We start from the raw sequence: 24,326 nt of genomic DNA, 5'->3' as shown, positions 1-24,326 counted from the left end.
GTGGAGAGAGGTGGAGAGAGTGGTGGATGGCGACGACGACGAGTGGAGGATTGCGAGTGAGGGAAGAGTGAGCGGTGGTGAGGCGGAGCAGCGAGATCGGCGCAAGCGGCCAAATGATGGCCTTAGGTCTTGCTAATATCCCTAATATCACTGATATCACTAATAATGAGAATTAGTTGTTGATTTGACGAGATACGTTATACCTCGGATAAATATGCAAATGCCGGCTGGCAATGCAGCCTCCGAGTAGCCGGTGCGCGCTGTATCTACCTGCCGCTCGCCTCGCCTCTTGCGGCCTCCGCTCCTCGGCCGTCGCCCAATCGCCCTCGTCACATTTGGTGCGAGTTCTCTCTTGTTCTTGTTCCTCGCCGTCTCCCCCCTCCTCGCTCCTCGCTTCCTGGCAAGCTGGCACCGGTATCCAGGGCGTACGACGTCCAGGGCTGCATCCGAGCGGCACAAGGTAAAACAGCCAAGGCCATTTTGTCAACAAGACCTCGAGCCTCCTCACGCCTTGCGCTCTTGTGACTCCCCCTCAAGCTCTCAAACACAGACCATCCCAACCTTGGCAGGCATCCTCGGCCCTCGGCCCTCGGCCTCCTTGCGTCAGCCCGCAATGTCGCCGTGTCATTATTGTTACAGCAAGTTCGGACGGAACCAGCTTTCGAAGCCTCCGGTCTCCGGTCTCAGAAGCCAGATGCATGCTCTTATGGACATATGCTGGCTAGCGCTCTCAATTCAGATCTGACCACGCTAACTGTGAGCATCCGCCGCAGAAGCAAGCATACAGCGCCAGCACTATGAAAGAACGGTGCACGGGCGGCTGATCCAAAGGGCTGTGGGCAGACGCCCTCCACCGATTCCAGATCCGCCGGCGTATCTCCGAGCGCCGAGCGGAGACGGGATTATTTTTCCGCGGCGGAACCAAAGTTTCGGCTTCTCCTTCTCCTTCACCCACCATGTCCTTTCACCGTTCTGCCGACAGGCCGCCTGTGCGAGATGCGAAAAAGAAGGCTGGGTAATTGAATACCCTGTTGACGAGAGTGGGATTCGAACCCACGTCCGAAGACTGCGGAAGCTTGAGCTCCTTAACACAGCGCCTTAGACCGCTCGGCCATCTCGCCGATGTTTGAGACAGACTCGGGGTCGCATTGGTGCGCGCGGGGCGCCTCATGATGCTGTTCGAGGTCCGAGGAGGCGCTGAGGAGGCGTGACCTCGACACAGCAATGACGTTCGAGCAGTGCATTGAAAAGTAGGTGTTGGAGGAAGGTTGAGACTCGCGGGGAGAAGATGGCGGTTGAGTGTGGCATTACTCTTCTCGGCCTTCCTTGTCAGTCTTGGTTGGTTATGACATAGCGGTGTGTCCTGCGTCACAAAGGTTGACTGAAACCCTCTGAAAGCTCTGAGGCCGTAGCTCGATTAAGCGGGTATGATGGCATGTTCGTCTTTCAACGATTCGCCGTCCTTCGATACCTGACGGGGCAAGTGGGCATGCACGCCCGACACCAGACAAGACTCCTTCCTCGCCTTAACCCCTGCCCCCGCTCGTTGCAGTACGGGCCCTACACCACCTCTGGTGCGGCATCTCGACTTGTAGGCCCCTTGTGAGTTGTGTGAACAACATATTGTATTGTCGTTATGCACCACTACCAGGGCACGAGTCATTCTCAAGCGAAGTCAGACATGAGCACTCTCTTTCCGTGGCCAGACGCACGTGTCGTGGGCGCGTGCTTTCCATAACATCAATAGCACAAATGTGATTTTTGTCAGATTGTTGTTGTTTGCAAGATCATCATCAACCTCAACCCGGGACAAATCCGCCTACCTGGAAGCGATGCTGAGCAGAGTCATCCCTGTGCACTCAAAGGCCAGCGAAATTGAATACTTGTAGTTGTACATCAAATATTCGTAGCGCTACGTTCTCTCGTTCCTTAAGTTGTCGATGGTCTGGTGTCAGAAGCCTTTCCGCATGAACGTCTCAAACTCACACTGGCCACACTCCATCCAGAAGTGCCTCGCTCATCCCGCCCAAGCAATACCCTCACCCTCCACTACTAGAGCCATCATCCGCTTCACGCGTGCATCTCCTCCTCGTAATTCGACAGTCTGCCATCAGCTCACCCTTACCCCGCCATCCCAGCTCACTCAATCAAGTTCCCGTCCGGATCGCGCACATACACGCTCAACAAGTTACCCCGCGCGCCCGTGCGAGACACAACACCGTCCTCGACGATCTCGATGCCCTCCTTCTCCAGGCGCGTCTTGACGTCCCCCACATCATCGTCGATGAGGAAGCACAGATCCGCAGTGCCCGGGAGTGCGGTTTTTGCGCGCGGCGAGAACTCGTTCCCCGCCTCGTGGAGGTTGATCTTGCTCAGGCCGTAGCGGAGGGCGTGGCGCACGCCGCCGGGCGTGCGGAACGGCTCGTGCCGCATCCCGAGGCGTTCGTACCACTTGATTGTGGTCGGGATTGAGCGGACCGTGAGGACCAGGTGATCGAGCGCCGCGATGGATGCGAGACGGGGGAGGGGCATGGAGGCGAGTTGAGAGGAGGGTGGGAAGTCACGAGCGAGAGGCTCAGTTGCGCTGGAAGTGGAGTGGTGGAGGCGGGGCACCCAGAGTTTCCGGCGGCAAATGATATTGGACATATCTTAACAGTCCTAATGGGCGCCCGAAATTACATGGCGGCCGGGACTCGCTTGTGCCTGCCCACGTGAGCGACAACTTCTCTTCATCACTTCTCCAATTGCCACCTACCCACCATGACCATCTGCGCCGGCTGCCAGGTCAAGGAGGCCTCGCGCCTCGAGTGCCCCAACTGCAAGAAGTGCGGCGCGCGCGTGCGTGAGCTGACGACAGGCTGGGGATCAACGGCAGCTTTTTCTGCGACCAGGACTGCTTCAAGAAGAATTGGGTGAGTGGCCGCTGAGCGAGCGCGGCTGACGGAAGGGAACGCACAAGATCGTGCACAACATTGTCAAGATGAGCGTGGACGCGGAGAGCGACAGTGCGTTTCCCGCACGCTCACAGCTGCGCTGACACTCAGAGACGTCGACCCTCCCCGCCAACATGCGCAACTACCCGTTCACTGGCACGATGCGGCCGGTGTACCCTCTCTCGCCGAAGCGCGTCGTGCCCAAGCACATCCAGCGACCGGACTACGCCGATGACCGTGAGTCTTTTTAGCGCATCGCTGACGCCAGCGAACGGATTCAGCCCGTGCGAAGCCGTGCGCGAGCGCGGGATCAAGGTGCTCAACGCCGAGGAGATCGAGGGCATGCGCAAGGTGTGCCGGCTGAGCCGCGAGGTGTTGGACTACACAGCGTCCTTCATCCGGCCGGGAATCACGACGGACGAGCTCGACGCCATCTGCCACCAAGCATGCATCGACCGCGACTGCTACCCCTCGCCGCTGAACTACTCCAAGTTCCCCAAGTCGGTGTGCATCTCCGTGAACGAGGTCATCTGCCACGGCATCCCCGACCAGCGCCCGCTGCAGGAGGGTGACATCGTCAACCTCGATGTCTCCCTTTTCCACAACGGCTTCCACGGCGACTTGAACGCGACGTACCCAGTCGGCAAGGTCGACCAGGAGAGTCTCGACCTCATGGCCGCCACGAAGCGCTCGATGGAGGAGGCGATCAAGATCTGCAAGCCCGGCGTCGCGTACCGCGAGATCGGGAACAAGATCGAGGAGATCATCAAGCCGACCGGATACTCGATCGTGCGGCGGTACACGGGCCACGGGATCCACAACCTGTTCCACTGCGCGCCCAATATCGTGCACTACGGCAACTCGAAGATGCCTGGCCGCATGGAGGCCGGGCACGTGTTCACGATCGAGCCCATGATCAACCTCGGCACAGCTAACCTCGACCACTGGCGGGACGACTGGACGGCCGTGACGCTCGACGGGCGCCGCTCGGCCCAGTTCGAGGAGACCATCCTCATCACGGAGACGGGGCATGAGATCCTCACGCGCCTGAGTGCCAGCGCGAAGAAGAACAAGAAGAAGAAGGCCAAGAAGGCCGCCACCACTAACGGCCAGACCCCAGACGGCACCGACGCCGACACTCCCGGCACCGGCACCGCCACGCCCGCCGCCACCGACTGATCCCTGATCCGACCGTGTCATCGTCCGCATCATTGTCAGTAGTGCCATGCATATGCTAGATTGTACCATTACGCGCTGTCCTCAGGGATGGTCTTGAGCTGCTGTCAGCGATGCCGTCGGATATGGGCTCACCTGCAGCCCGTGGATCCCCTTGATCGTCTCCTTGAGGCATTCGTTGACGAGCTTGTGCTGCTTGACCATCGAGAGGCCCTTGAACGCCGGCGAAGATATCAAGATGGCGTAGAAGGAGCCGCAGCCACCTGGTGTCAGCGGAGGCGCGCAGTGGGCGGAGCCGTGAGACTGGTCGGAGGGCGAGAGAAGCATTGCCAAGGGCGGCAGTACAAGCACGCTCCAACGTTCGTGCCCTCCTCCACGAGCTCCACAGCCAGCGCAGACGGCACCGATGGTGGGGCTCGATGCGTCGCCACTGCATGCAGTGCGCCACGGATGATGGCAACTACACGCCACACCCTCACGCCACGGTGACTCACCAGATACATCCTGCACATCGAGCCGTGTGCCGGGGAACGCCTCGTCGAGCATCTTGTAGATGGCCGCCTCGCCCTCACCCATGTCGCTCCTTGGTGCCCGCGACGCATAGGTGCGGGCGAGGAGGGAGGGGGCAAAGCGGAGGGAGGACGAGGAGGCGGCGAGTGGCCGGGCGAGCGCGCGGAAGCGGAGGGCGGACATGGAGATGGACATGGTGGACGAAGCGATGGGCAAATCGGGATGCGGCGAAGTAAGCCAAAAGAGGGCGGGGTCATTTGGTGGGGTCTCCGCCGGAATCAATACACAAGCATGATAGAGGCCGAAGCGGAAGTGATGGTGAGCGCTGTGTTGAACGTTGAACTGCCTAGAATACATCTGTTACATCTATCACACGTCCCAGTCGTCGACCACCCCCATCCTGCTGTTAGAACAAGACAAGATCTCGCCCGAGCTCGTCGCGCACTCACACGTTGAAGTTCTTGACGACCATCATGATCTTCGCGCAGAATGCCTCGAGATGGAAGATCTTCTTAGACCCCTGGCGCATTCGCAGCTCGTAGTGTGCCGCCCAATGCACAATCTGAGGCTTGAGCTCGTTGTCGACGCGGTCGACAATGCGCTCGGCAATGGTCTGCTGTTAGTGGAACTACGCTGCTGGACGCACCTTCAGAACAACAGCTGGCGGAATGCAGTGCGACAGAAGCTCATAAAGCTTGCCGCGAACATCGAGGAGGCGCTGGGGGCTCTGCTCGCTCAGAATGCTGTCGGCCACCTTGACACAATAGGTCTCCCAGTCAGGCCGCGCCACATCGGCGCCGCCGCGCATATCCGGCTGCTGCATCCGCATGGCCTCGAGCACCAGCAGCGCCTTGCGCAGATTCCCATCCGAAGCACTCGTGATCTGTTCCGCCGCTGCAGATGGAAGGGCGAATCGTTCCTTCTTGGCCACATGGTTGAGCACCGCACCCATCTGCTCGTCGGTGGGTGCTGCGACGCGCACAAGTAGACAACGGGAGCGGATAGGGGCGATGATCTTGCTTGTAGACGTTGCGCACATGATCAGGCGCATATTGGTCATGTACTTCTCCATAGTGCGGCGCAATGCAGCCTGCGCGTCGCGTGTCAGCGCGTCCGCCTCGTTAATGATGACGACTGCTGTCAGCGGCGTAGGCGAAGTAAAGCTTCACCCTTGAACTTCTGCTTCGCATTCAGATCGACTTGCTGCGTCTGGGCAATCTCCTTGAGGATATCCTGGATTACGACGCGGTCGTACATACCAACGTCGCTCGGCGTTAGTTCAATGTGGTAGTTGGACTGGACCACGTTGACGTCAAGCTTGCGGTTCGATGGAGTGACAAAGACGCGCTGGTCGATTCGGAGCTTGGGTCAGTCATGCCTCCCACTGGGGAGCTCACCTTCTCCACGCCAGGCCCATACAGCTCGCGCAACGTCGCCATGATGCGTGTCTGGTATCAGCGTGCGTTGGATTGTGTAGCACACCTTCTTGCCGGCGCCTGATGGGCCGTAGAAGAGAATATGCGGAAAGTCACCCGACGCGGCCTATTGTCAGTCCATACAGCACAGCGCAGGGCTCACAAGTGACCGCAATCGCGAGGAGAGCTCCTCATGATACGATAGGTCGTCCAGCGTGCGCGGGCGATACTGGCGTCAGACATCATCAAAGCTGCGGCTCACCTTGTCAACCCAGAGCGACATGGTGATTGAAGGGAGGGTGCGACGCGATCAAGACGCGTAAAGGTGGAGAGTTAGCTGATAGCGCGGCGTGAGAGAGGGATAGACGCCAAGCTATGTCGGTGCAATCGGCGCTGGGAACGAGTCAGACGCGTCGATGTGGATGATGAGAGGAGTTGGAAGATGTAGATGTGAAGACAACTTGATCCAGTAACCCGACGCGTCTTCTGATATTGAGGCACGTCGTGCCTGGGGCCGCCTCCACGGTATCTTCCCGCTGAGACGCAACCTTCAACCCTCCAACTTTCCACTCTCTTCACAAAGCTGAGATGTGCTAGCATGGTCTCCTCGCCATCCTCGATTATCTCGCGCGTTCTTTCGCCGTCAAGCAGCGCGTCAAGTCCGAGTCTGCGCGCGCTCGAGCTCGAGCAGGGCCCGCTGGCACTCGAGCGCACCAACACGATCAGCACGCTCGGCGGGTTCGAGTTCGAGCATGCGTTGTTACCGCTCAGTTTGTCAGGGGAAGAACAACAGCAGGCGGAACATAAACATGTCGGGTTGCTGCAAGGTGTGGCGGGGAGGGGCCAGGCTGACTCCAGGCATGGCGCTCGTCGTCGGGATGCAGGTTGGCTCGGGTATCTTTGCGTCGCCTGGAGTTGTCGTCGACTCTGTGGGTAGCGTGGGCGCGAGCTTGGTCGTCTGGCTCGTATCCGGATTACTTGCATGGACGGGGGCCACGTGAGTGACTCGCTGGGAGAGCTGACCCCCAGGTCCTTCGCCGAGCTTGGGTGCGCCATCCCGCTCAGTGGCGGTGCGCAGGCCTACCTTGCCTACTCGGTGAGCTAGACCGCTACTCGGCTGACACCAGTTCGGTCCCCTCCTCTCGTATTTGTTCACCTGGTCAGCCGTGACGACGCTCAAGCCTGGCAGCGGTGCCATCATCGCCCTCATCTTCGGCGAGTATGTCAACCGCATGATTCACCAAGCCGTCACCGGCTCCTCGGAGGCCGTCGTGCCGGAGTGGACGTTCAAGGTAACCGCGTGTATTGCTGTTATCGTCATCAGCGCGCTCAATCTGATCTCGCCTAAAGCAGGGACACACAGTGCTGTCGTGCTGACCGCCATCAAGATCGGGAGCCTGATCTTTGTCGGCGTCCTCGGCCTCCTCTACTTGATCCGAAATGGGGCGGGTGAATCATTCGCCCGCGGCTCCGTCTTCAAGGGCTCCAGCACCAATCTGAGCGACTACGCTATCGCCCTCTACTCGGGACTGTGGGCTTTCGACGGATGGGACCAGTGCTCGTTTGTCGGCGGCGAGATGACCAACCCTGACCGCGATCTGCCCCGCGCTCTGCACAGCAGCATGACCATTGTGCTTATCCTCTTCCTCAGCGCGAATGTGAGCTACTTCATTGCCCTTCCGCCTGGGGTTGTGGCGAGCTCGAACACTGTCGCATTGGACTTTGGCCGCGCGACGATCGGCAAGCTGGGCAGCCTCGTATTCTCGACCCTCGTCGCGATTAGCTGCTTCGGCGCTCTCAACGGGTCGTTCTACACCAGTGAGCAACGCTATTTCGTGACTTACACTAGCCGCGCGCCTCATCTACGCCGCCGCGCGCGACCACTTCCTCCCCTCGGTATTTGCGAAGCTTGATGCGCGTCGGCGGACGCCTGACTACGCGTTGGCGTTGAATGCCGCCCTCACGGCATTCTTCATCATCTTCGGCGGCGGGTTCAGGAGTGAGCTTGCACTTTATCCCAGCTGACACTAGAACTCGTCAACTTCTTCTCGGTCACCAGCTGGACATGGTACCTCGTCACTGTCCTGGGACTGCTGTACCTGCGCATCAAAGAACCACACCTCGAGCGGCCATACAAAGCGTGGATCACCACGCCAATCATCTTCTGCATGGTAAGCCGAGCCCCGTACGGAATCTGACGCAGATCGCAATGTTTCTTCTACTCATGCCCATCTTCGCCGCGCCGTGGGAAGGCCTCGCCGCCTTCGGTAAGCTCCAGCTCTATCGCCGCTCACACCAGTGTTCATGGCCGCCGGCGTGCCGATGTACTACCTCACTGCGCGCTCGCGCTCGCGCCAAGCGCGGGGCTACAGCCGTGTCGAAGGCGTAGAGGAGGAGGGTGGGGTCGGCGCGACGCTGCGCGACGCTTACGCCGCGTTCCTCGACGACATCTCGCGCCTCCTCCCTGCGCGCTGGGCGGCGCGCCTCGGCCCCTCGGCGCCACCAGACCGCGAAGAACGGCGCGGGATGCTCGAGCGCGTCGAGATGGCAGAGCTCTAGACTACATGCATATTAGATTACAAGAAGGGTAGGCGGTCTTTGAGGGTGCGTGCGCCGAGCTCGTCCATCTCATCGCGCCCGATCCACATGTCCGCGACGACCAGGTCGAGGTTACACATGACGCTGGCGCCCTTCCAGCTCATGAACTTGGGGTTGAGGCCGCGCGGGGGCGGCACGATCGACACGTGGTCGATGGGATACCCGCGCTGCCTGAGGAGGGCGGGGAGGCGGTCGGCGATGAACGGCGCGAGGCCTTTGAGCGCACTCCCGCCGCCCACGAGGAGGATGGAAGATGCGGCTGTGCGCACCTTGTTGTCCGAGGACGTGGCGCTGATCGATGCGGCGATCGCGCCGTCCAGCGGCGTCTTGGACGCCTCGAAGACGACGTCGAACGCGGGCGGCTCGTCGCCCTCGGCGTCCGGCGCGGGCGTTGCGGCCGACGAATGCGCCGCCGTAGGCGGGGCGAGCGTCGCGGGTGCGGGCGTCGCGCTCTTCTCCGCTGGCGTCGTCGGCGCGCTCTTGCCGGGACTCACGGGGGCGGGCGGCGCCGGCGTGCTCGCGGTGCTCGGCGCCTCCGGCGCAGACGGGAGCAGGTGCGTCGTGCACGCGCGCATCGCCGCCGTCGCCTCGCCGTACGGGCTCTTGATCATGTCGCTCACGTCCGGGTTGACGACGGTGAAGCTCGTCTCGCGCTTCGTCTCAAAATCGATCATGCGCGTGTCGAACCAGCTCAGTGCCGCAAGCACGTTTTCGTCGTATGTCCGCAAAAGGTATTTGTTCGTCAAGCCCTTCTCGGGCACGACGTACAAGTCCCAGGGAGTGTTCGCGACGAGGTGCTCCTCGAGCGTCGCGAGCTTGATCTTGAGATTGTCCATCATGAGCCAGTCTTGCGTGCGTGCCAAGTTGAGGTTTTTGTACGGGAACGAGGCGCGCTGGAGCAGCGCGGCGAGGGCGACCGTCACGTCGTCCCCGCCGTACGAGAGGCGCATGCGCGTGTCGGGGTTCACCATGCCCTCCTCGACGAGCGTCACGCTGCTCGTCTGCGCGCCGATGTCCACGACGCACGCGCTGGACATGCCCGCGCTAAAGATCGCACAGTAGCTCTCCTGGTGTATCGCGATCTCTTTGAATCCCATGATGTTGAGCATGACGTTCGTCATTTGCTCGACGTACAGCCGGTCCCCGAAGTCTGGGACGACGAGCACGACACGATAGTCCTTGTAGTCCTTGGGGCGGATGCCAAGCTCTGTCCGTAGGCTTTCTTGGATAATAAGTGAAATGTCGTCGAGGAGGAGCTGGGGGCTGGCCCAGTCGCGCGAATTGAACCCTCGCTGGTGGATCGGGTACCGGACGCGGAAGCCCGCGCTGTCCGCCAGCCGCAGTGCCTCTGTGCCCACGACGAACGGACGCCCATCCACCTCGGTCCAGTCGACGCGGTACGGGTCGTTGTGCTCGGGAATGGGCTCAGGCTTGGCCTTTGCGTTCGCGGCGTTGACGCGCGCGCCGTCCCGCGCATCCGTGACGAGCTTGTTCGCCCGCAACTTGTTGCGCAAGTATTCGCGCAGGTGCCCGATGTTGTCGTCCATGTCGGCCACGCGCTTGCCGAGCACTGGTGGGTCGTGTCCACCCGGCGCGGAGGCCGGGCGCGCGATACAGTTCGGCACTTCGTGGGGATAGAAATCCGAGGCGCGGCCGAGGCGCAGATTGCGCGAGCCGGGGTGGATGATGAGAATGCGGCTGAGGCGGGCTTGCTGCGTGTCAGCAGGCTCCAGGCGCGAGCATGGCGAAGAAACCCACCTGCTCCTCCTTCCGCTTCTCCTCTTCCTCTTTGGCCGTGAGCACGACCTCATCCTTCACGTCGCCTCCGTTCGCCTCTGCGCCATTTGCCGCATGCGCGGCCTCCTCGGCCTGCACAGCCTCGCGCTCCTTTCTTCGCGCAAGCACGACCTGTCGCCGCACCTCGACGTTGCTCTCCTTCTGCAGGAAGTCGCCAGGCGGGTTCCGGATGTTGAGGAGATTGGGCACGAACGCGGTTGTGTGGGCTGTCAAGTGCTCGGCCTTGGGCTTGGGCTTGCGCCCCGACTTGCGCGCCGGCGCCGAGGGGCCTGCGACGGGCGCGGGGGCGTCCTCGGGAACGGGGGAGGAGGGGGCCGTCAAGTCCGTGATGTCCATGGTGGTTGGGTGGTTGCCCGATTGAATTGAGATTGTTGGTGGAAGTGTCAGTGGAGGTGTGAGCTGCCCCACTTTGACGAATCGTGCGGGGTACCCCACATGTGCGACTCACCACACATGAGAACACCGCGATGCAGCGAGCACCTCGAGGGAGCAGACTGGCCCACTAACAGTAAGAGAAGCCGAGGATGAAGAGACGACACTGTTGCCATACTGCCGATCTCCGGCTGTTGTAGTAATCGCGGACAGCTGGCCGTAGGCTTGCTCTGTCAGTGACCTCCCTTTCCCCACACGCCCCCGCCCCGTCGCTTGCACTACATCATCTGACACTCTACTCTAGTCTAGTTGTCGAGGAGCTGCTCGAGATCGCCCAGGCTCTCCATGACGAAAGTAGGCACGATCTCGGACGGGTTCTCGCCATACACCTCCTCCTTGTGCGTGACCCCGCCCATGACGAGCAGGGTGCGTACGTCCGAGTTGTTCCCGAACGCAATGTCCGTGAGGAGGTTGTCGCCGACCATGAGGGCGCGCTTGGGGTCGAAGTGGTGCTCGGCGATGATGGCGTCCATCATCGGCTTGTTCGGCTTGCCGATGACGGTGGGCTCGCGCTTGCCCTGGAGTGCAAAGACAAGGGGCGCCGAGAGCGAGCCGGACCCGACATACGTCGTGCCGTTCGTCGGGAACGTCTTGTCCTGGTTCGTGAGGAGGAAGTGCACCGACGGGTCGTCGCGGAGGTACGAGTACGCTTTGCACAGCTTCTTGTAGTCTGGTGTGAGCGGGTTCGCGCTGCACTCACTGATACCGCTGTCGAAGCCGCACAGCACCGCGCCAATCGTCGGATCAGGCTTGTACGCGCTAAAGTCCATGGAGGGGAGGAAGACGCGGTCCTCCGGGTCCGTGCCGCCCGTCCGCTTGATCCCCTTGGCATCGAGCTCGTCCTCGAGCCCCTTTTCGCCGAGGACGTACACGCGCTTGTCTTCGGGGAAGTTGAGCACTTCGCGCATATACACTGCGGACGCGTACGCGCTGCCGAAGATCTCGGCCTCGTCCACGGGGATGCCCAGCTTGTCAAACGTCTTCTTGTACATCGCGCGCGACTTTGTCGCGTTGTTCGTCACGAAGATGACCTTTTTGCCTGTGGTCAGCGCGGTGGCGCGCCCGCTCCGCGCACGCACCCGCATCCCGCATCATCTGCAGCACGCGTTTGACGCCTGGCACGACGACGGGCCCGTGGTAGATGACGCCGTCGCAGTCGAGGAGGAAGGTGTCCACGCTATCAAAGAGCGTCTTGTACTCGTCGCGCGAGCGCAGGAAAGGAGGCTTGCGCGCGGCGTTGGCATCGTTCGGAACGGTCATGGTGGAGTTGTGGTTGTTGATGACAGAGAGAGTTGGGGCGCCGAAATAGATTCCTCATCGGACCGGCTTTTCCGACCGCACCATTCATCATGAGCACGCAGGGCCCGCCCGCCGACGCGAAGCAGGCGCAGGCCGCCGCGCTGCATGAGATCGAGGCGGCGCAGCGCCGCAAGCGTGCCCTCGAGGTCAACCTTGTGCGTGCAGCTTGGCTTGGGAGCTCGCTGGATCGCTGCGTCGATGGGCGGGCGGGGGGAGGGGGGCAGCACAATTTTATCCGCTGACCACAGGCGACGATCGAGGCGACGATTTGGGCGCAGGAGGCAAGCTACCTCGAAGAGACGGCGGCCAGCGGCGGCAACATCATCAAGGTGGGATGCGGCGCGCTGCGGCGAGGGTCAAGGAGGGGTGATGCGTGGAGGCGGATGTGCGATTTGCCACCCACCAAACACCTCGTCGCGCCTTCCCTCTGCCCGGGTCTTCTGATCTTTCAAGTCACGGACGGAGCACTGACCCCAGGGCTTCGAGAACTACCTCAAGGCGCCGACGGTGACGTCGCACCATCGCAAGCGGAACGAGACGACCGAGGACGACAAGCTCTTCTCGGGCAGCAGCACGACGTTTACCCAGGTGAGATGATGCCGCGGGGGCGCTGACGGCAGACGATGAACCAGCAGCGCTAGGCGCGATGCCGATTGGGAGACGGTTGGCCGTGGGCGCGTCGCTTCGTGACGCCTCTGACGGCTCGGGGCACTTCGCGCCCGGTTGAGAGTGACAGAGCTGCGGCTTGGCGACACGGCACGCGCTTATAGTCTACATATATGTATTCATGTTCCCTGCTCAGAGAGGAGAGCACAGTTGTCGCCACTGCGAGATTCCACCGCTGTAATAAACGTATAGTGGCCGAAGACGCATATCTGCATGTCTGTGCCAGCTGGTTAGTCTCTTTCCTGACCACAAACAATTCGGACAACTGAGCAAGCTGATGAGCGCACGCTCTCCACTGTCGTCAGAGCGGCTCGCAGATCGCAGATGCCGTTCTGACGGCAGACTCGTGTGATCGTGTACTTTTGCGCACCCATCCCATCCTCCATCCCCAAAACCATCCTCCTCCTCCTTCTTCCTTGCCTCATTCGCTCATCACCCTGTTTCGGATCCAGGTGCACAGGTTCCATCTCGCAACCCCGCACCACGGGGCTCAACCTGCAAAAAGTATACAAGCGCACGCTTACGCCCAGGTCGAGGGGCGGTTGGCGGCGTACCAAGCCTTGGACTTGGTGAGGCGGTGGGGCAGAGGGAACTTGAGGTCCTTCTGGAGGAGCTGCTTCATGTAGGGGCGGCGGATGTCAACAGTCTTCTCGATCTCGGCGACACGGAGAATCTGGACGTCACGGAAGCGCGAGCGGTGGCGGGCGGCCATGTCCTGGTACATGGACTCGACGGCCTCGGCGCGCGAGAGGGCGCGGTACTCCTTGACCATGTTGTGGGTGCCCGAGCGCGAGTTGTAGCGGAGCCAGATGGCGAAGTTCTTCACCTTGAGGGGCTTCTTCTCCGAGATCTGTGGTGTGAGTTGGTGGGTCTCGCATAGGGGAAGCCGTGTGCGCATGGCACACGCCTATAGTACGCACGACGTTAAGGGCAACGATCTCGCCGTGGGCCTTCTTCGACTTCTTGAGCTGACGAAGGTAGTACCAGAAGCGCGACTTGGCGACAACGTCGTTGGGCGCAAAGATGCGCATGCGGCTGCGGGTTAGCGCGCGCGTTCTCGAAGCGGCAAGATCAAACGCACTAGAGCTTCGGCTCCGGCTCCTGCTCGGAGGGGAGCGAGCGCCCGACGACAGAGTACTCCTGGAAACGAGCCATTCTGAATGTTAGCGGATGTTCACACGAACTTGTCGGTGCCGCGCGCGCCTCCTCAGGACGCAACCTCGCGCGTGTCGGGCTAGGCAAAGGCGGGGGGAAGGTCGCCGAAGTTGGTACGCGCACAGAAGCGAGACGAGAGACGAGACAGACTCCGAGGCCTCCACGGTCGGGGTGGCTGGCGCAAGGCCAGCCTCGTAGCCCCGCCTCAACGAGAGCCACGGTCTCATCAGGACGCAGACATTGCCCCAGTTTCTCTTTCCTCGCCCGTCTCGTCTCGTCTGCGCCTTGTCCGGCGACAAATGTGCGCGCGCTCCACTCTGGCGAGATGTATCCGGCCCCGCCGTTCAAGTTGCCGTTGCCTGCCGATGCCAAGGGCGCGCGAGATAGAGGTAGTCCGAGGGCGTCGCGGGGTCGAGGTGTAGACGGTGGGCGCGCTACTCACTCGTCTATTTTCTTGCGGGATAGCGAACACGGAAGTGTTGACGATGGCGTCCGACCGGGCAGGGGAGCACCCACCGGCAGCCGGGGGAGGGCCACCCAAAACCAACGGCAGGATTCCCACGGTGCACTAACGGGTCCTCAGTTCTAAACTCCGATGCGAAAGTTTCGAGACTTTCAAAAGTTATTTGAGCTCCAAACTTGAGAAAGACTCACGTGATTTCCATGTGGCTACCTCGCGACCCGGTCTAGACCGAAATGTTTGGTGGTTGTGTCACGTTATTAGGGATTGGGGATTGGGGTATTGTGATCAAGCCAAATCCTAATCATTGAATTGAAACAGGCATGCTTTATTAGAAGGCAGACCAACATGTCTATCAGCTATCAGGGCCGAGGCGGCGGAAGGGAGGAGGGGCGCGAGGTCAATGCACGCGTCGAGTTTTGCCACCCAACCGGTGAGGAGACATCGGTGGACCCTCTGCACCCTCTGGTCCATCTCACCCAACCAGCCGAGGTGGTGGTTACCCTCGCACCGATCGGTCCACGCCAACGATCCAACGACGCCGGACAATGCTGCTTTGCTCTGCTCGTTGAACGCTCGAGCACTCATCTTCAAGCAGCACCTCTACTAGCTTTCTCAATCTCCATCTCTCTCTCTCTCTCTCGATTACCCTCGTTTATCTCAACCCCTCTCATCACGGGCACCGCGGTCACTGCGTTCAAGCTCAGGCCAAGCTTCCAACACCGGTCAAGTCAGAGCTCACGAGTCTCTGCATCTCGCGCATCCCTGCTCGCCTGCTCAGCCCATCGCCCATCGCCCATCGCCCACGTCCACGCCCATTTCCCGCCCTCATCCCTCCGTCCGTCACGGTCTAAAACCGCCTTCCGCCAAGCCGCCAGCCGGGCCGCCTGGCGCCAGTCACTCTCACTCCGTCACACTCTCACTTTCACTCGCTCTCTAGCCTCTCTCTAGACCCCTGCTTCTGCACTCGTGCACTCCGCGCACTCGTGCCCTCGTGATCATCACGCTCAAACGCCCCCCCCAACCTTCGCCCTCAATCTCCCATCCATCACGCTTCCCAGTTCAAACATTCATCAGCAGCACGCACGCCGTCACAACGTAAACATACGCATCATTCCGTCGCGTGCGTTCATAACGTTCCACAGTCAACCCAATCTATCACCTATCAACCACTCTCCCCACCCCTATCTCATATGAACACACGCTCTCAACAACATGGTGAGCTAGGCTTTTGGCGCCGTCGTCCGAAATCTACATCACCCCGGGCTCATTCCTTACTGACCTCCAGCCGCACCCCGTTAACGTTCCTCCGCCACTGTCTTCCTCGGTCTCCGATGTCGACCTCTTCCGCGCCATTGAGACAATCATGGGTCCAGAAAGCACCATCTGGGCCACCGACGTCCCTGACTGTATGTCTAAGCGTCCTTGCTTTGTCTCCGCTCACTCGCACCAGTGTTCAGCAAGATCCGCCAAGACCAGCACGGATTCGCCGTGCTGAACGACTCGCAGCTAAGACAACTTCGCGACGTCGTGAGCTCGGACAAGTACTCGACGATGGCATTGTCCTGCGAGGAAGTGTTCCAGATGCTCAAGTGAGTCGGAATCTGAAACGAATGACATGACCTAACCAGACAGGCACCTCCGCGGACATTCATCGACTCCGCCACCATCTGCTGACGTTGCTACGCCGACGGCTTCCAAGACCCAACGACGTAGATCGGCTAGAATCAGGTCATCATCGGATTCGTCGTCGACTGATGAGGACGACGAACAGACGCCATCGCGCTTGTCGTCATCCGCAACGGTCAAGCGCGCGGTTCCCCGCAGATCATTCCCTGACGAGTCGTCAACCTACATGCTTCCTTCAACAATTGCGACCTCGCCGGAAGGCGCCCTCCCACCCCGCGTGAAGAAGTTGTCCGATGCGTCCAACAAGTTTGAGCAGCGCAGTCGAGACGACCCACCAAGCTCCTACATGCCTCTGGGCAGGCGACCGCTGCCTCAGAGTCGTCGAAGCTCGGCCCAGTTCAGTGCCAGTGCGCGGAGCGACGATGGCCATGCGCCGTCCGACTACACGTACACGTACAAAACCCATGGCCGCAGCGTTAGCAGTGCCAGTGTAGTGTCACCGTCCTCAGCACGCTCTGCTGGCGCGGCGTCGCCAATATCAGCAAGCGGAGATGGCTACGCTTCTGATGACGAGGACCGGTGGAGGAGTAACAGCGCGTCCGTGGAGAGTGCCCTGGTGGGTCCCATGGCTCGGGCCACGCTGACAGCAGGACAAGATCAGAGACGCAGAGGAAGTGCAGCGGCTGAAGGAGGTTGTGGCAGAACTCAAGAATCGAATCAAGTCTCTCGAGCACGAGCGCGAGCTTGCACAGTGGGTGGGACTCATGACTATGCCTGACACGTTAGACAGACGCATGAGGACATGGTGGCCGATATCGAGACCCGGGCGGAGAATGAGAGGCAAGAACACGATAGCCGTGCCAAGGACCAGATGGCGCGCACAGAACAGAAGTACCGGACCGAGATTGAGGCCAAGGAGCAAGAGATTACCGAGATCAACGAGGCGCTCGATACCCTCTCTGCCAAGCTCGCCGACGTACAAGCCGCTCTCGAAAGCGAAAGGAGTGAGTATTCTGAGACGGGTAGCGTCGACTGGTGCTTACTACTCAGACCGTACGGCGGAGTTACGAGACACGGTAGAAGACCGCGAAAAGGATGTGGCGCATTTGCGCATGGAGCTGGAGATGTGGGGAGATCAGAAGCAACAAGTCGAGGACGAACTGGGCAGGCAGAATGCTCATGCTGCCGAGTTACAAGAGCGACTGGACGCAGCGCGTGATCTTGAAGGACGACTGGCGGCGAAGAAGGCAGAGGTCGACATGCTCAAGTCGACGGTCCTAGACATGGATAAACAACTATCGGACCTCAAAGGCGGAAACGGATATGGCGGAGGCGGGATTGCCTCAGCTGGGCCCGCCACATTAACTCGCAACGGTGGCAACCAGCTCAGTACCGAGCTCCAGACCGGTGATGGGCCCCAAGGGCAGAAGACTGTGTTCGTCGAAACTGTTGTAACGCGGACTATTCGAGAAGGCGATGGCTCAACCATGTCGACATACAAGAATGTGGCTACAGGGACCGAGCCCATCGATATTCTCAATGATCCCGACTTTGAGGAGGAGCGCGAAATTCTACGCCGCCAAGGAGCTGCCAACGCTGAGCCCGACGGAGCAAGGACTCCGGTCCAGCCCCGCGCAACTCTGGCGGAGGAGGCGTTACGCTCTCCGCCAGCGTACTCTGCCGCCCCTGGCCCACTGGATGCCGATGCGCTCGTTAAACACATGCATCCTCCAGTCCCTAGGGGGACCGTACGGCACAACGAGGATCTCCAGAAAGCCTACGACCTCGTGTCCAAGGCCACCGGCAAGCGGTGCCACGTTATTGAGGAAGAACTGGAAGCCGACGACATAATGCGAGACAAACATGATGGGTACGAGGCCAAGCCGAGCATGGTCGGGCGGGTGTTCAACTGGGCATCTGCTATTGGGCTAGCGCATTTTGGCGGCCTAATTATTCGTAAGTCGTCCTCTTTGTGTAGACATGACCGCTGGCTAACGCCAGTTACCGTACTCGCCACGCAAGCACTAGGACCACCACAGCGCGATCCGTACGACTCGTTTGCGTACAACGGCTACGTGTCGTGGTTTGACCACACGGCGGCGATGGCGCGGGCGGGGCGTGTACCAACCTAGGCGATGATCGACTGGACGACTTGTATGACGTCCTCATGACTGAACGACACGGAATGTTCTCGACTCGATACATGCCCTTGTTTTACTAGTGTATACTATGGTTTTTAGATTGGTATACCCATGCGTGAGCATGTACATTCACCTCTGCGAAAAAGGGTGGAACCAAACAAACGGAGTGCGGAGTTGGAAGAACCTCCGCCAGGAACATGGCAAATGCTTCCGAGATGACTGGGCTTGACGCGTCGCGCCTTCTTCGCGTCGTGTTTGATTTCGATACTCCACCGCCGCAATGTTCAAGCCCACCGTCCGCGTCAAGGCCGAGGGCGATGTCAAAGTGCACAAGCGCGGCGCACCAAGCTCACGGTATCCTCACCGACTAAACTTGTGCGTCTCCCACGTTCGCATCTGACCGCAGCTATGACAACCCCCCAACACTAGACATCACACTAGACGAGTTCGAAACAGCGGCGCTCACGCGCCTCCGCGTCCTGACCTACCTCGAGGCGCTTTCGCAGCGCTCGCTTCCTCCGGCCCAGCTCTCCTCCACCCTCGCCGCTTACCTCAAACAACACCTTCCGTTATCCTCAAACACGGCGCGCTCGGCAGACCTAGAAGCCGAGCGGCGCCTCGACGCGATCGGACACTGGGTGCTGCGCCTGTCGTTCGCGCGCTCGCCAGAGCTGCGCGCGCGCTTTGTCCGCGCCGAGACCGCGCTCTTCAAACACCGGTTCGAGACTGACGACGCGGCTGAGCGCGCACACTTCCTCGCGTCCCTCCAGTTGGCATGGGACACGGTTGGCGACACCGAGAAGAGCCACTTTGCGCGCGAGCTCCGCGCCACGATGTGGTGGGCGAAGGAGGACGCGTTCGCTGCCGAAACATGGTTCAAGGTCCCGTGGGCGTCGGTGCCGGATCTCGTGGCGCAGCGGCGCGTGTTCGTGCGCAAGGGCATGGCGTATGTCCCGCAGAGCATGCAGATCAGTCTTGTGCTGCAGGCGTTTTCGGCGCGGCTCGAGGCGGCGCTCGAGGTGAGTTTGGACTCGTTGCGCCCTTGGCATACCCCGCGCGGCGGTGCTGACGCCAGCTCACGGCTAAAAATCTGCCACGGCTGGACGAAGACGAGCGGCTCGCGCCCGTCATCGACCACCTTGCGTCGTCGTTCCTCTCGGGCCTCGCGGGCGCCGAGTTCACACCCTCCGACTCAACAGCCCTTGTCACGGCCGAAATGGTCGACGACGTCGCGCGCAAGCACTTCCCGCCATGCATGCTGAACCTCTACGAGCGGCTCAAGCGCGACCACCACCTGAAGCACTTTGGGCGGCTGCAGCTCGGCCTCTTTTTGAAGGTACGTGGACACGTAGACTCCATGCCCGCTAACATACAGGGCATCGGGCTGCCGCTCGACGAAGCCCTCGTCTTCTGGCGCCGGATGTACGGCGCCGCCATGTCGGACGACAAGTTCAACAAAGAGTACCGGTACAACATCCGGCACAGCTACGGGCAAGAGGGCCGGCGCGCAAACTACCCGCCGCGCAGCTGCCAACAGATCCTGACGTCGCACCAGCCGGGCACGCAGGACGCGCACGGCTGCCCGTTCCGCCACTTCGGGCCAGACAACCTCCAGACACTGCTCGCGTCGTACCGCATCGAGCGCGGCAGCGCCGAGATGAAGGACATCATGGACAGCGTCAAGGCGAGCGCGTACCATGTCGCGTGCACGCGGCTGTTTGAGGTCACGCGGGGGATCAAGCGCGGCGAGGGCGTCGGCGGGGGCGAGAGCGTCACGCACCCGAACACGTTTACGAAGCGGAGCCAGGAGATCGAGAGCGAGCGGTTGGAGGCGGCCAAGGCGTAGGCTGTATGTATATTTTTAGCGGGGCTGGTGTTCAGGCGGCCACCTGTCGGGAGGCATATTGACACAAAGGCCTGTTCCCAGCACATGAGACAGCCACAGCATGCCCGCCCCGCATACACATCCCACACCCGCCCACTTGCGCCAAGCTCTATGTCGATACATGTCTACAACAGTCTACCCTACACCATCCTTGGCTGCGCGACCTCGGCCGTCTCCGCGGGCGCGCCCAGGGCGTCCGTCACGCCCGAGCTCTGGAGGAACTGCGCCCACTTGGGCTCGACGAAAATCGCCGTGGCATCAGCCAGCCGCTCGCCGTCGAGCGTCTCCATCGAGCCGGACACGACGACCTTGCGGCCCTTCTTGGCGTCGAGGCGCGTGCGCACAACCACAAACTGGTCCGCCATGCACGGGCTGCGGTAGTTGATGTTGAGGTTGGCGGTCACGCCGATGTGCGTGGGGATGTTCATGAGCGCGTTGCGCGCGAGCGTCTCGTCGAACACGGTGGCGAGCAGGCCGCCGTGGATGATCCCGTCGTGCCCGCACAGCGAGCGGCCGAGGTGCAGCACCACGACGCCCGCGCTCTCGTCGTTCTTCGCGAACGCGATGGGGGGCACGGCGAGCTTGCCGGGTCCCCGGAGAGAGCCGGCGGTCAGCGAGTTGTGGATCTTGTTCGGGTCGTATTTCTCGTATGGGCCTGGGGTTAGACGTGGCTTGGAGGACAGGCAATGAGGCTGCATTGTCGATCCAGGCGAGGTGGGACAGGAGGTCTGAAGGTGGCGCCGCATGACGGCAGCCAACATTACGGCCGGGCCGGTGCGCGGCTGACCGCCAGGCACGTCGGCAGCAGCCGCATTTTCACCCCAGTTGGGCGATCATGTCGAGCACGACTGGACGCCGTCGTCCCCGGCTTCGAGTCCGTTGGCCATGTAGCTCCCTCCACCCCGGTCCTCGGCCCGGCCCTCGGCCCTCGCTAACTCACGGCTCTCGTACCACTCCCCCAGCTGCCGCATCTCAGCGACCACCGCGAGCTCCTGCAGCTCGCGCTCGATCTCGGCCGTGATCTCCTTGCCGATCTTGCTCTCGCGGTCGGGCGGCGGGGGCGAGTAGCGGGGCGAAAACATGAGGGCGAGATTGGGCGGGTTGACTGCGCCGACGAAGTATGCGACGGGGACGGCGATGGCGGCGGCTGGGGTGAGCGGATGCGAGAGTAAGGGAGGCCGATGGAGGAGGTGGGGGGGGGGGGCGGGGGAGTGAGGGAGGGGGGGGCGAGGAGGACGGAGGAGGGAAAGAGGAGGGGAGGAGGGAGATGGGGGAGCGGAGGGAGGGGACGAGGAGAGAAGCGAAGAAGACTCACCGACCCCAAGACCCCATCTACCCCGCGGCGCAGGCTCAGCGCTCCGCGCCGCGGTGTCGCTGAGATGTCTGCGCGCAGCGGCGCTGCTTCGGCGTGCGGCGGTGGCGAGGCGTGATGCGAGCATTGGAACAGTGATGGAGTGATGACAAAAGATGTTCGATGATCGCTCGGCAATTCCAAGCCGTTGCCGGACCCCAACCCCAGGGCTAGGGCCGGGGAGCGGAAGATCGCCCGAGGGCCGAAGCGCCGTGACCCCGCATTTCGGCCCCGCACCCACCGCGCGTCCACGCTTGGAGGTGGGTGATAAAGAGACGCAGACGAAAGACGGAACACTGAGGACACCGCACGAAAAGCCTCAGCCCACGCTCTCATGATACATAACGGTCGTGACTGTCCAGCATTGTCATAGAATACAAGTCTAGGCGACGGAACGCACGCGCAACGTCGCGGCGGTGGAGCGTGCGCGCTGCACGCGGCGGATCTCGGCGCGCTCGTCGCAGAAGCCCTTGGGCACGATGCCAAACACGTACTCGAGCTCGATGTCTTCCGCGATGGGGTCGGGCATCTCGACGGACGCGGCCGAGCTCGCGCTCGTCATCGACGTCATCGTGCTGGGCAGCGAGCTGACCGTGCTCTCGGACGCGAGCGACGTGCTGCTCCGCAAGCTCATCGAGCTGGGGCTGCGCGACGACGTGCGCCGCGGCGGCGTGTGCAGGAGCCCGAAGGGGCGCGAGGACGTCGCGCCCAGCGACGACGCGACCAGGCTCTCGCCGCGCGGCGGCAGGAACACGGGCGTGCCGGGCGCGCTGGCGCACAGCTTGTGCCCCGGGCTCCAGGACGCGAGGGGGAACTCGCTTTCGCTCGCTGCGCGCTGCGCCGCCTTGGCGAGGACCGGCGACCCCGGCGGCGAGTAGATGCGTTCCAAGCCGTGGCCGGCGTCAGAGAACACGTCTCTCTGCATCCCCGTGACGAGGGGCGCCGTCGAGTGGCCGATATCCGACGCCGTGCCGCGCCGGAGCGGCGCGGCGTGTCCCACATCAGACGAGGCGGCACGCAGCGAGTGCCCGGCTTCTGAGAACGTGCCGGTTTCCGAGCATGTTCCAGACTCTGAGTACGCGTCGCGCGCGACATGTGTTGTGTGTGTGGCGCGGGTCGTCGCTGTGGTCGTGTGAGACGCGTCAGAGCCAGGGCTGCTAGGGCTCTCTGCGTCCGCTGGCAGATCCGGGAGGGAGAGTGCGCCGAACGAGCTTTCGAGGTCGGCCCACAGGTCGCCGGCGCCGCCAAAGTCGACGCTGAGGTGTGGCGGGCGCACGTCTTTCGGCGTGTCCTGGACGGGGGGGTGCGCAAAGTCCGGCTGGCGCACACCCATGTCCTCGTCGTACCCCAGCTGCCCTGGCATCGGGGGCGGCGTGCGCTCGACCCACGTCGTGGGGAGGGGCGGGGACGCGACGCGCATCAGCGCAGGCGAGGAGCGATAGTGTCTCAGCGCTTGCCGCGCCGCCTCTTGCGACGAGAGGACGTGCGGCTGCATAGGCTGCGGCTGCAAAGGTGGCACGCCGCGGGCAGGCATCGCCCCCGGAGGGAGGGAGGACGCCATCGGCATCGCTCCAGGCGGCAGGGAGGGCACAGCCATACGGGAAGCAGGGAGGGGGGCCGCACCGGGCGGGAGGAAGTGACCAGCACCTGCGGGGAGGGCGGTGCCGCGGAAGCGGGCCGGCATGCTCTGCGGCGGCCACTGGGGGTGGTGGGGGGGCGCGAAACCGGGGGGCATGTGCGTGCTCGTCTGCGAGCGCTGATGCCCGTGCTGGACTGGCGTGATGGGCATGGATGGGGCTGCGCCGCGCGGGATGGGCAGGGGAAGAGGGGGCACGTCGGGGGCCGGGCCAGAGACGGAGACGGCGCGCTTGGACAGTTTCCTCGATAAGAAGCCTGCGACGCGCGACGTCGACGGCTGGCGCTGCGGCAGGGGCTGGGGTTGGGGCTGGGGCTGGGGCTGGGGCCGCGGGGTGGGGCGCGGAGCATGATCTGTAGCAATGCTCGCGGGCCGCGGGGCGGCTTTTGGCATGATCACGCCAGGGCGGCGGAGGAGTTCGCGCGAGAACTTTGGCGGTCTGTGGTCGGGGAACTCTTGGGACGGAAAGCCCGGCATACATGTTGATGGGTGAGGCGCGGCAGGAGCCGGCACGTCGAACCACAGCCCCGCGGGGCCGATAGACGTCGACGACGCGGCGCTGGTGGGCCTGTTTCCGGGTCGAGCGCGCGCCGAGAGACTTCTAGATGCGCGCAAGGCCGGACGCTCGTCCGTGCTGTACATGCTGCTGGTGTAGCGGCTGCTGCCGTCGCTCGAGGTAATGGAGCGGGGATTGGCGGGACGCGCAGTCGCAAGCTCCTCAAACTCGCCCGGCACGGCGATCGTCTGTGCCCAGCTCACCTGGGCGCGTGCACGCCCCCGCCGCTCTCGCAAGCTGAGCTTGGGCGAGCGGTCCGCAGCTGATGCGCTGGCGCTGGCGCTGGCGCTCGCGCCCACGCTCCCGCTCGAGGTGCTACTCTTGAGCGCGGGCCTGCGCGGCTTGTCTTCGAAGCCGACCTGTTTACGGAGAGGAGAGGAAATGCGGACATTGCTGCTCTGGTGCCGCAGGATGGGGCGGGGCTCGTTCCCACTCCCGCTGCCGCCCGCGATGCTGCCGCCGGCACTGCCGGGCACGCCGAACTCTGTGTGCGGACGGCGCGGGGGCACATAGTCGGCCGCGCGGGGAGACCTGTGTGTCGCTGGGGGGGTGCGAGGTTCTGCAAACTCTATGCTTGGACGCATACGGAGATGAGGGGAGGAAGGGGACCCGGCCATCCCGGGCAGGCAGATCTGCTGTTAATATCTGAGCAGTGTGCGAGTGAGTTGGGAGTTGGGAGTTGGGTGT

At 62.1% G+C, this 24,326-nt stretch overlaps 13 protein-coding genes across 13 annotated transcripts; 5 read left to right on the top strand and 8 right to left on the bottom strand.

Annotated features, from left to right (window-relative positions):
- Positions 1 to 2,070: 2,070 nt before the first annotated feature.
- COLE_02729 (uncharacterized protein) lies at positions 2,071 to 2,532 on the bottom strand (the record flags this gene model as incomplete). Its single annotated transcript, XM_018424671.2, has 2 exons — positions 2,071 to 2,104; positions 2,144 to 2,532. 2 exons carry the CDS (start codon positions 2,530 to 2,532, stop codon positions 2,071 to 2,073), a joined length of 423 nt encoding a protein of 140 aa, XP_018274909.1.
- A 228-nt stretch (positions 2,533 to 2,760) lies between these two features.
- Positions 2,761 to 4,112, top strand: COLE_02728 (uncharacterized protein; the record flags this gene model as incomplete). The annotated part of the gene is made up of 5 exons (XM_018424672.2): positions 2,761 to 2,825; positions 2,858 to 2,912; positions 2,948 to 3,005; positions 3,045 to 3,170; positions 3,202 to 4,112. The coding sequence occupies 5 exons, from the start codon at positions 2,761 to 2,763 to the stop codon at positions 4,110 to 4,112; spliced, it is 1,215 nt and encodes a 404-aa protein (XP_018274910.1).
- Positions 4,113 to 4,180: 68 nt separating this feature from the next.
- COLE_02727 (uncharacterized protein) lies at positions 4,181 to 4,814 on the bottom strand (the record flags this gene model as incomplete). Its single annotated transcript, XM_018425658.1, has 3 exons — positions 4,181 to 4,210; positions 4,245 to 4,372; positions 4,604 to 4,814. 3 exons carry the CDS (start codon positions 4,812 to 4,814, stop codon positions 4,181 to 4,183), a joined length of 369 nt encoding a protein of 122 aa, XP_018274911.1.
- Positions 4,815 to 4,988: 174 nt separating this feature from the next.
- COLE_02726 (uncharacterized protein) lies at positions 4,989 to 6,317 on the bottom strand (the record flags this gene model as incomplete). The annotated part of the gene is made up of 8 exons (XM_018425047.1): positions 4,989 to 5,019; positions 5,069 to 5,232; positions 5,266 to 5,753; positions 5,789 to 5,981; positions 6,017 to 6,067; positions 6,102 to 6,161; positions 6,198 to 6,263; positions 6,297 to 6,317. The coding sequence occupies 8 exons, from the start codon at positions 6,315 to 6,317 to the stop codon at positions 4,989 to 4,991; spliced, it is 1,074 nt and encodes a 357-aa protein (XP_018274912.1).
- A 315-nt stretch (positions 6,318 to 6,632) lies between these two features.
- COLE_02725 (uncharacterized protein) lies at positions 6,633 to 8,593 on the top strand (the record flags this gene model as incomplete). Its single annotated transcript, XM_018421053.2, has 8 exons — positions 6,633 to 6,861; positions 6,893 to 7,031; positions 7,064 to 7,130; positions 7,162 to 7,852; positions 7,884 to 8,033; positions 8,066 to 8,205; positions 8,238 to 8,301; positions 8,334 to 8,593. The coding sequence occupies 8 exons, from the start codon at positions 6,633 to 6,635 to the stop codon at positions 8,591 to 8,593; spliced, it is 1,740 nt and encodes a 579-aa protein (XP_018274913.1).
- Positions 8,594 to 8,610: 17 nt separating this feature from the next.
- COLE_02724 (uncharacterized protein) lies at positions 8,611 to 10,765 on the bottom strand (the record flags this gene model as incomplete). The annotated part of the gene is made up of 2 exons (XM_018421611.2): positions 8,611 to 10,344; positions 10,391 to 10,765. 2 exons carry the CDS (start codon positions 10,763 to 10,765, stop codon positions 8,611 to 8,613), a joined length of 2,109 nt encoding a protein of 702 aa, XP_018274914.1.
- A 341-nt stretch (positions 10,766 to 11,106) lies between these two features.
- Positions 11,107 to 12,121, bottom strand: COLE_02723 (uncharacterized protein; the record flags this gene model as incomplete). The annotated part of the gene is made up of 3 exons (XM_018421612.2): positions 11,107 to 11,531; positions 11,562 to 11,900; positions 11,941 to 12,121. The coding sequence occupies 3 exons, from the start codon at positions 12,119 to 12,121 to the stop codon at positions 11,107 to 11,109; spliced, it is 945 nt and encodes a 314-aa protein (XP_018274915.1).
- Positions 12,122 to 12,210: 89 nt separating this feature from the next.
- COLE_02722 (uncharacterized protein) lies at positions 12,211 to 12,774 on the top strand (the record flags this gene model as incomplete). The annotated part of the gene is made up of 2 exons (XM_018420589.1): positions 12,211 to 12,315; positions 12,409 to 12,774. 2 exons carry the CDS (start codon positions 12,211 to 12,213, stop codon positions 12,772 to 12,774), a joined length of 471 nt encoding a protein of 156 aa, XP_018274916.1.
- Positions 12,775 to 13,346: 572 nt separating this feature from the next.
- COLE_02721 (60S ribosomal protein eL20) lies at positions 13,347 to 13,981 on the bottom strand (the record flags this gene model as incomplete). Its single annotated transcript, XM_018424673.2, has 3 exons — positions 13,347 to 13,676; positions 13,747 to 13,861; positions 13,908 to 13,981. 3 exons carry the CDS (start codon positions 13,979 to 13,981, stop codon positions 13,347 to 13,349), a joined length of 519 nt encoding a protein of 172 aa, XP_018274917.1.
- A 1,826-nt stretch (positions 13,982 to 15,807) lies between these two features.
- COLE_02720 (uncharacterized protein) lies at positions 15,808 to 18,202 on the top strand (the record flags this gene model as incomplete). Its single annotated transcript, XM_018427100.2, has 7 exons — positions 15,808 to 15,850; positions 15,895 to 16,033; positions 16,077 to 16,686; positions 16,721 to 16,821; positions 16,857 to 17,074; positions 17,121 to 18,026; positions 18,072 to 18,202. 7 exons carry the CDS (start codon positions 15,808 to 15,810, stop codon positions 18,200 to 18,202), a joined length of 2,148 nt encoding a protein of 715 aa, XP_018274918.2.
- A 289-nt stretch (positions 18,203 to 18,491) lies between these two features.
- Positions 18,492 to 20,057, top strand: COLE_02719 (uncharacterized protein; the record flags this gene model as incomplete). The annotated part of the gene is made up of 4 exons (XM_018426146.2): positions 18,492 to 18,586; positions 18,618 to 19,230; positions 19,287 to 19,547; positions 19,587 to 20,057. The coding sequence occupies 4 exons, from the start codon at positions 18,492 to 18,494 to the stop codon at positions 20,055 to 20,057; spliced, it is 1,440 nt and encodes a 479-aa protein (XP_018274919.1).
- A 179-nt stretch (positions 20,058 to 20,236) lies between these two features.
- Positions 20,237 to 21,178, bottom strand: COLE_02718 (uncharacterized protein; the record flags this gene model as incomplete). The annotated part of the gene is made up of 2 exons (XM_018424674.2): positions 20,237 to 20,751; positions 21,037 to 21,178. The coding sequence occupies 2 exons, from the start codon at positions 21,176 to 21,178 to the stop codon at positions 20,237 to 20,239; spliced, it is 657 nt and encodes a 218-aa protein (XP_018274920.2).
- Positions 21,179 to 21,829: 651 nt separating this feature from the next.
- On the bottom strand, positions 21,830 to 24,223 carry COLE_02717 (uncharacterized protein; the record flags this gene model as incomplete). Its single annotated transcript, XM_018427093.2, has 1 exon — positions 21,830 to 24,223. The coding sequence occupies one exon, from the start codon at positions 24,221 to 24,223 to the stop codon at positions 21,830 to 21,832; it is 2,394 nt and encodes a 797-aa protein (XP_018274769.2).
- Between the last annotated feature and the right edge of the window lie 103 nt (positions 24,224 to 24,326).

This window comes from Cutaneotrichosporon oleaginosum, assembly GCF_008065305.1.
Source record: "Cutaneotrichosporon oleaginosum strain ATCC 20508 chromosome Unknown ATCC20508_contig02, whole genome shotgun sequence".
NCBI classification, from domain to species: Eukaryota; Fungi; Basidiomycota; class Tremellomycetes; order Trichosporonales; family Trichosporonaceae; genus Cutaneotrichosporon; species Cutaneotrichosporon oleaginosum.
This window is presented reverse-complemented; position numbering and strand designations above follow the sequence as displayed.